The 9680-nt window shown below is 43.4% G+C and overlaps 1 protein-coding gene across 2 annotated transcripts in view; it reads left to right on the top strand.

The window, feature by feature from the left end:
• Positions 1-9680, top strand: part of LOC110527003 (E3 SUMO-protein ligase PIAS1) — an 88453-nt gene continuing 78773 nt past the window's right edge. For both annotated transcript variants that reach the window (XM_090223073.1, XM_090223072.1), the window contains exon 1: positions 1-75. In XM_090223073.1, the coding sequence (XP_090079199.1) occupies positions 52-75 (24 nt within the window). In that variant the 5' untranslated portion in view covers positions 1-51. The remainder of the gene's footprint in view (positions 76-9680) is intronic.

Genomic DNA, 9680 nt, shown 5'->3' with positions numbered 1-9680 from the left:
GTGGTCGTCAACGTCACAATACGTCATCACGCTTGCACTAGGAATTGCAAGATGGCGGAGAGTGCGGAATTGAAGGTAAAGCGCAGCTTGAAATCATTATAAATGTAAACGGTTAGCAAACGATATAATGCCAACGCAAGTCTTCGCATGTGTAATTTAAACGACAAGGAACACATTTTAGTGTGAATTTATGTGTATTTTTTGTGCAAAAGGATAACTTTAAAGGAATTCACTATAAGGGGAAAGCTGGAACATGTTATTGTTGATGTTGAGAGAGAACCGCTCGTTCGTTAGCGGTCTCCTGCATAGAATATCTTTATTAGCTAGCTAGCGGAATAATTAAAAAGTATTTTTCCTTTTCGGTCCATGTCAATTTAGTAGACATTTAGTTAAAAAGTATCTTATGACAATGATGGGTCGTAGTTGACTGTTTGAATGAGGATGCCGTTATCAGCTAATTAGTTGGTCCGCGTTTGCAGAGGGGACGAGCGGTCTTGACGTTCTGTCAACCTAGTGAACAGAGGCTCCCGCTAGCGATGGGAGAAGGACTACATCTGCTTCTTGCTAGCTTAGGCGACTATTCAAGCGTTTTCACTTTTATCAATTTCTCAAGACGCATAAAATTATGCACTTTTTAATGGTGTAACAGTGACAAGCTGTTCTAATTTGAAAACGTTTTCTAGCCTGGTTAGTTAGGTAACTTTTACACAGCGGTGTGGAGAAAAAGTGAATACATTTTTATTTCCCCAGCTGACTATCACTGGGTCATAGTGATAGATGTTGTAAAACGTGTAGCAATGTTCTTTTGATATGTTGACATCTTTGAACACGTTTAGGCTTTATGCTAATCTTAACACGTTGCTCTGCATCAAAATCAAACGTTATTAGTCACATGCGCCGAATACAACAGGTGTAGGTAGACCTTACAGTGAAATGCTTACTTACAAGCCCCTAACCAACAGTGCAGTTTCAATAAATACGGATAAAAGTAACAAGTCATTAAAGAGCAGCAGTAAAATATAAAAAATAATATTAAAAATATATATATATATACCGGGGTTCCGGTTCATTCATTGCAGTTCAAGTTCTGGTAACTTGTTTTTAGTTAGTTCAGCCCTAATTTACCCTCGCCCAAGATGTACTCTTTAAGGTCCAATGACCAAATGTTATTATCACAGGTATACTGTCTCTGACAGCCAAATACTCCATCTAAACGGGAATCAATGATACAATTCTAGAAGCATAAAGCCCTTTACATTCATATCACATCAAAAATAATTCTACAAATACAAAATATACACTTACTGCACACTGTTTTAACCGGCTTCATCACAGTTGCAGCCGACAGTATTTTACAGTGACCACACGTTTCTGGCGGCCTTCCGTTACACACAGGTATTCGGAGCATGCTAGATAGTTAATTAGCACAGGTCTTCCGTTAACGTGCGCTGTAACTTGGAGATATGGCCGTGTGGGAACCCTAACCCTATAAAGATGTATATCAATCTAACCTTTTTTGAAAATTATTTCTCGCTGATATGAAAGATACGGTTCAGTTCGTATGCTTCCTAAACCGTACCACAAGCGATGCTTGTTCATGTTCAGGCCGAGTGCTGGGGTTTTTAACAAAACTGTACAGAAGATGCCTTCTTCCAATTACTCTTATGCATAATGTAATGGAACTGAGAGTCATAATGTAATGGAACCGAGAGTCGTAATGGAACTGAGAGTCATAATGTAATGGAACTGAGAGTCATAATGTAATGGAACTGAGAGTCATAATGTAATGGAACTGAGAGTCGTAATGTAATGGAACTGAGAGTCGTAATGTAATGGAACTGAGAGTCGTAATGTAATGGAACTGAGAGTCGTAATGTAATGGAACTGAGAGTCGTAATGTAATGGAACTGAGAGTCGTAATGTAATGGAACTGAGAGTCGTAATGTAATGGAACTGAGAGTCGTAATGTAATGGAACTGAGAGTCGTAATGTAATGGAACTGAGAGTCGTAATGTAATGGAACTGAGAGTCGTAATGTAATGGAACTGAGAGTCGTAATGTAATGGAACTGAGAGTCGTAATGTAATGGAACCGAGAGTCGTAATGTAATGGAACCGAGAGTCGTAATGTAATGGAACCGAGAGTCGTAATGTAATGGAACCGAGAGTCGTAATGTAATGGAACCGAGAGTCGTAATGTAATGGAACCGAGAGTCGTAATGTAATGGAACCGAGAGTCGTAATGTAATGGAACCGAGAGTCGTAATGTAATGGAACCGAGAGTCGTAATGTAATGGAACCGAGAGTCGTAATGTAATGGAACCGTGAGTCGTAATGTAATGGAACCGAGAGTCGTAATGTAATGGAACCGAGAGTCGTAATGTAATGGAACCGAGAGTCGTAATGTAATGGAACCGAGAGTCGTAATGTAATGGAACCGAGAGTCGTAATGTAATGGAACCGAGAGTCGTAATGTAATGGAACCGAGAGTCGTAATGTAATGGAACATTTATCCCTAAACTAGTTGTCAGAAATGCAAACCTGCATAGCAACCTTTTGCCTGAATGATTTCTCTCAGCATTGCTTGCATGGTGGTGCCTTCAGAGCAGTTGCCTACTTGCCTTCCTAGAAATATCTCATTTAAAGCTAGTGCGGTTCATGTTTCTTGTGTGGTTCATAATCAAGTGTACTAGGATCACAAATCAATAGCAATTGATTCAGATGTAGACATACTTCAAAATGACGTTTTTTTTTGTGATTCAAAAAGAGTGACATCAGTTTTCTCACGTCAACCATTTGATTAGGAACAGTATTTCAGACCGTGTTTTATTATGGGTTGTCTCAGTCTGCACATCTGTTGTGAGACGTTGCAGCGGACAATATGAGTTAGGGCCTAACTGACGATACCCGATGCTTGACAGGCTCCCTTTTGAGCTGCTATTGATCTGAGGGATATTTTTATACTTTACTCCAAAGTGTTGCTATTGCTGTGTGCTTGGAAACGGAAGTCCATGTTAATGTCCTCGGGTGTATGTATCTCTTCTACGGCACGGCGTTGGTGTTTAAGTCTTTACTCCTCTCACACACGTTGTCTGTTGTTAGTTTCTGTTCCTAAACCATGTCCAGGCTCAAACTCGGAGCAGATGGAGTTCGTATGACATGAGATTGCTTCCTACAAATAGTATTTCACCGCTGATGATTAACGCTTCGGGTTTCTTGCAAATCATTACACTCACATCAGATCATCAACACTACAGTGGAGACAGTCAGTACATCAGATCATCAACACTACAGTGGAGACAGTCAGTACATCAGATCATCAACACTACAGTGGAGACAGTCAGTACATCAGATCATCAACACTACAGTGGAGACAGTCAGTACATCAGATCATCAACACTACAGTGGAGACAGTCAGTACATCAGATCATCAACACTACAGTGGAGGCAGTCAGTACATCAGATCATCAACACTACAGTGGAGACAGTCAGTACATCAGATCATCACTACAGTGGAGACAGTCAGTACATCAGATCATCAACACTACAGTGGAGACAGTCAGTACATCAGATCATCACTACAGTGGAGACAGTCAGTACATCAGATCATCAACACTACAGTGGAGACAGTCAGTACATCAGATCATCAACACTACGGTGGAGACAGTCAGTACATCAGATCATCAACACTACGGTGGAGACAGTCAGTACATCAGATCATCACTACAGTGGAGACAGTCACTACATCAGATCATCACTACAGTGGAGACAGTCACTACATCAGATCATCACTACAGTGGAGACAGTCACTACATCAGATCATCACTACAGTGGAGTCAGTCAGTACATCAGATCATCAACACTACAGTGGAGACAGTCAGTGCATCAGATCATCAACACTACAGTGGAGACAGTCAGTACATCAGATCATCACTACAGTGGAGACAGTCAGTACATCAGATCATCAACACTACAGTGGAGACAGTCAGTACATCAGATCATCACTACAGTGGAGACAGTCACTACATCAGATCATCACTACAGTGGAGACAGTCACTACATCAGATCATCACTACAGTGGAGACAGTCACTACATCAGATCATTACTACAGTGGAGACAGTCACTACATCAGATCATCAGCACTACAGTGGAGACAGTCAGTGCATCAGATCATCAACACTACAGTGGAGACAGTCAGTACATCAGATCATCACTACAGTGGAGACAGTCAGTACATCAGATCATCAACACTACAGTGGAGACAGTCAGTACATCAGATCATCACTACAGTGGAGACAGTCACTACATCAGATCATCACTACAGTGGAGACAGTCACTACATCAGATCATCACTACAGTGGAGACAGTCACTACATCAGATCATCACTACAGTGGAGACAGTCACTACATCAGATCATCACTACAGTGGAGACAGTCACTACATCAGATCATTACTACAGTGGAGACAGTCACTACATCAGATCATCAGCACTACAGTGGAGACAGTCACTACATCAGATCATCACTACAGTGGAGACAGTCAGTACATCAGATCATCAACACTACAGTGGAGACAGTCACTACATCAGATCATCACTACAGTGGAGACAGTCAGTACATCAGATCATCAACACTACAGTGGAGACAGTCACTACATCAGATCATCAACACTACAGTGGAGACAGTCAGTACAGTGGAGACAGTCACTACATCAGATCATCACTACAGTGGAGACAGTCAGTACATCAGATCATCAACACTACAGTGGAGACAGTCAGTACATCAGATCATCAACACTACAGTGGAGACAGTCAGTACATCAGATCATCACTACAGTGGAGACAGTCAGTACATCAGATCATCAACACTACAGTGGAGACAGTCAGTACAGTGGAGACAGTCACTACATCAGATCATCACTACAGTGGAGACAGTCACTACATCAGATCATCACTACCGTGGAGACAGTCAGTACATCAGATCATCACTACAGTGGAGACAGTCAGTACATCAGATCATCACTACAGTGGAGACAGTCAGTACATCAGATCATCACTACAGTGGAGACAGTCAGTACATCAGATCATCACTACAGTGGAGACAGTCAGTACATCAGATCATCACTACAGTGGAGACAGTCAGTACATCAAATCCTCACTACAGTGGAGACAGTCAGTACATCAGATCATCACTACAGTGGAGACAGTCAGTACATCAGATCATCACTACAGTGGAGACAGTCAGTACATCAGATCATCACTACAGTGGAGACAGTCAGTACATCAGATCAACACTACAGTGGAGACAGTCAGTACATCAGATCATCACTACAGTGGAGACAGTCAGTACATTCTGTCTCTCTCTCTTATCCTTAGCTCTGTGTTGAATGCTAGATCCACTGACCTGGTGTCTTCCAGGGTTGGGGATTTGAAGAAGTGAGAATACAAGACTCCCATGTTTTTAATGCCATAGGCTATACCCTACCTCCCAGTGGTAATGTTAGTGAGAAAAAGGCTTTGCAGATTTCGTGAACCATAGCTAGTGGTTGTAGTGTTCACTGAGTCACTCTCCTCTCCTCTGAACTAGCCTCTGTAGAGGTGTGAGGTGACCCAAAGTTCATCAGTTGTTTGACTGGTAATGTGATCAAATGATTCAGAGCTGTCTTTCTCATCCCTGTTGAGTTGCACTACAGGTCTGATTCTGTTGCAATACAGGTCTGATTCTGTAGGTAACACGGGTCTGATTCGGTAGGTAACACGGGTCTGATTCTGTAGGTAACACGGGTCTTACATTGGTACGGGATGTAACCCGTGCTTAAAGATGCATCGATCCATAACTCAACTCTTAGGCTCATCCATGGCTTCAAATAATCTGTGGTTTCTGAAATCTGTCAGAAATAGGCCTAAAATGGCCTCAAATGTATTGCGTTGATATAGACAAGAAGCAGACTATATTGTTGCTTAAAACATTTCAATTGTTGCTATTGTAAAAGTCCTTCATCTGCATTAGTCTCATTCTGCAGACAGCTGCACCAACGGGCCTGTACAGTAACTCCTCCTGCTCTGGAAGCTTACAGGTGAAGTCTATTTGTAGAGCCTGTGGCTAGGCTAATCTCTAAATGACACGGTTCTCTCTCCCTCCCTCTGTCTGTCTCTCTCCCTCTGTCTCTCTCCCTCTGTCTCTCTCTCCCTCTGTCTCTCTCTCCCTCTGTCTCTCTCTCTCCCTCTGTCTCTCTCTCCCTCTGTCTCTCTCTCTCCCTCTGTCTCTCTCTCCCCCTCTGTCTCTCTCCCCCTCTGTCTCTCTCCCCCTCTGTCTCTCTCCCCCTCTGTCTCTCTCCCCCTCTGTCTCTCTCCCCCTCTGTCTCTCTCTCCCTCTGTGTCTCTCTCCCTCTGTGTCTCTCTCCCTCTGCCTCTGTCTCTCTCCCTCTGCCTCTGTCTCTCTGCCTCTGTCTCTGTCTCTCTGTCTCTCTCCCTCTGTCTCTCTGTCTCTCTCTCTCTCTCTCTCAGCACCAGGCTACCTCTCATAGGTAGGATCAGTGCTATTCAGAAGAAGAGACGTGTGCTCAGTAATCACCAAAGTGGATGATGACTGTTTTCTTCGTGTGTGTGTGTGTGTGTGTGTGTGTGTGTGTGTGTGTGAGAGATGATAGCGGTTGTGTGGTGTGATGTTACTGCTTTGAACTCATAGCCTACTACTTCTCAAACTGTTCCATTGCATCATGACTAACTAGTAACTGAGAGGCTATGTTATTGGACTGGACTGTTTGTGACAATCAGATTCTTCACAGGCTGATTTCATTAATGAGCTGACTAAGAGAAACGTGCTATATTGACCCAGCATGACTTCACCTTAAGACCAGACACAGACATTTAGTTGAAGTTAAAGAGATTAGTTCCTTAGATAGATCATCATTGGCATCGTCCGGCCAGACTGCTCATAGAGGACCGATGGTGGAGGTAAAACATCAGAAACACATTTGGTTTTACGGAGGTCGTTCTTCCCTTTTATTGGTCACAATACCTTTATTGTTCAATGCACAGTGTGGTGTTGAGGCAGATTGTGAAATTTCCTTATAGCCTTCGGGTACCAAAAGTATAATTGACCATTTCTGCCCAAAAATAGCCTGCCTCTGCTTGCTACCAGCCGGGGTGATTTTGAAGCCCTGTGTTGCCGTGGAAACATATATAACTGGTGTTATGGGCTGGCTGGACATGTAATGGAAGCAGGTTTGAAAATCATTTGCATTGAAGCTTCTTTGGATATCCAGGTTTTCAGACCAGGTTTACGGCTGACGTCAGATCAGTTGAAAAGTTCTGTCTGATCAAAGCCTAGGCTATAACACTAGTGGTTCTACTGTTCCTCTTGTTGAGGAAAGGTGTGAATATGTTCTGAAATCTGCAGAGAGAAAGCTGCAGAGAGAAAGGTGTGAATATGTTCTGAAATCTGCAGAGAGAAAGGTGTGAATATGTTCTTAAATCTGCAGAGAGAAAGGTTTGAATATGTTCTGAAATCTGCAGAGAGAAAGGTGTGAATATGTTCTTAAATCTGCAGAGAGAAAGGTGTGAATATGTTCTTAAATCTGCAGAGAGAAAGGTTTGAATATGTTCTTAAATCTGCAGAGAGAAAGGTGTGAATATGTTCTGAAATCTGCAGAGAGAAAGGTTTGAATATGTTCTTAAATCTGCAGAGAGAAAGGTGTGAATATGTTCTGAAATCTGCAGAGAAAAAGGTTTGAATATGTTCTGAAATCTGCAGAGAGAAATGTTTGAATATGTTCTGAAATCTGCAGAGAGAAAGGTTTGAATATGTTCTTAAATCTGCAGAGAGAAAGGTGTGAATATGTTCTGAAATCTGCAGAGAGAAAGGTGTGAATATGTTCTTAAATCTGCAGAGAGAAAGGTGTGAATATGTTCTGAAATCTGCAGAGAAAAAGGTTTGAATATGTTCTGAAATCTGCAGAGAGAAAGGTTTGAATATGTTCTTAAATCTGCAGAGAGAAAGGTTTGAATATGTTCTGAAATCTGCAGAGAGAAAGGTGTGAATATGTTCTTAAATCTGCAGAGAGAAAGGTTTGAATATGTTCTGAAATCTGCAGAGAGAAAGGTTTGAATACGTTCTTAAATCTGCAGAGAGAAAGGTGTGAATATGTTCTGAAAGCTGCAGAGAGAAAGGTTTGAATATGTTCTGAAATCTGCAGAGAGAAAGGTTTGAATATGTTCTGAAATCTGCAGAGAGAAAGCTGCAGAGAGAAAGGTTTGAATATGTTCTTAAATCTGCAGAGAGAAAGGTTTGAATATGTTCTTAAATCTGCAGAGAGAAAGGTGTGAATATGTTCTGAAATCTGCAGAGAGAAAGGTGTGAATATGTTCTTAAGGTTGCAGAGAGAAAGGTGTGAATATGTTCTGAAATCTGCAGAGAGAAAGGTGTGAATATGTTCTGAAGGCTGCAGAGAGAAAGCAGCAGAAGGATTGGCAGGGAGAATATATCACCTCTCTCAACAGATGATTTCCTCCTACCTGGGAGCAGCTCCAGTACCTATTTCCAGGTTTCACAGTTTCTCCTCACAGTTAGCCCTCTGCACACCTTCCCACAGCCTTTAGTTACACTACTGCAACACAGAGACACTGTAAGGATGAACGCTAAAATAACAACTAAATGCTTTAAATAGCCAGTTTCTTATTGTTTTTTTAATTATGCTCCTATAAAAAGTGAAAAGGTAATTTTCTGATTCTGACACCATGTTACTATCGTAGACACTACATGTCAGTCAATTAAACCATTACCCCAAATATTGCATAGATTTTAATGGACATGACAGCAGGTTGTGACCCGGCCTCACCCTCACTTAATAATGACTAAACATAGAACTGGTCTCTCCCCTGGCCTCTCCCCTGGCCTCTCCCCTGGCCTCTCCCCTGGCCTCCACCGGTTCTCTCCCACCGGCCTCTCCACTGGTCTCTCCCCTGGTCTCTCCCCTGGTCTCTCCCCTGGCCTCTCCCCTGGCCTCCACCGGTTCTCTCCCACCGGCCTCTCCACTGGTCTCTCCCCTGGCCTCTCCCCTGGCCTCTCCCCTGGTCTCTCCCCTGGCCTCTCCACCGGCCTCTCCCCTGGTCTCTCCACCAGCCTCTCTCCTGGTCTCTCCACCGGCCTCTCCGCTGGCCTCTCCCCTTGCCTCTCCCCTTGCCTCTCCCCTTGCCTCTCCCCCGTCCTCTCCCCTGGCCTCTCCACCGGCTTCTCCCCTGGTCTCTCCCCTGGTCTCTCCCCTGGCCTCTCCACCGGCCTCTCCCCTGGCCTCTCCACCGGCCTCTCCCCTGGTCTCTCCACCGGCTTCTCCCCTGGTCTCTCCCCTGGTCTCTCCCCCGTCCTCTCCCCCGGCCTCTCCCCCGGCCTCTCCCAATCACCTCTGAGCTGAACATGTCTCATTAAGAAATGGAGTGTGCTGAAGACTAGATATATTTCCAGTGGATGCTCTAACCATTTGGATTTAATTTGAGTTGGCATGTTAGGCCACAACAGAGGAAATCCCCTTTCTATTCCCGGAAACAGACATTTTAAAGAAAACATCGTAACCCTAACAGTATACGTTGGTTTCACTTGTTTATTTCGGCGTCGAACGACTGTGCAGAAATTTGCATGATGTTTCCTGTGTCATCGCACGTTACTTGGAACTGGAGTCAGCC

The sequence above is a fragment of the Oncorhynchus mykiss genome, chromosome 26, assembly GCF_057628025.1.
Source record: "Oncorhynchus mykiss isolate SJ-2025 chromosome 26, ASM5762802v1, whole genome shotgun sequence".
NCBI classification, from domain to species: Eukaryota; Metazoa; Chordata; class Actinopteri; order Salmoniformes; family Salmonidae; genus Oncorhynchus; species Oncorhynchus mykiss.
The sequence above is the reverse complement of the archived record's forward strand: the minus strand, read 5'-3'. Positions and strand labels throughout refer to the sequence as shown.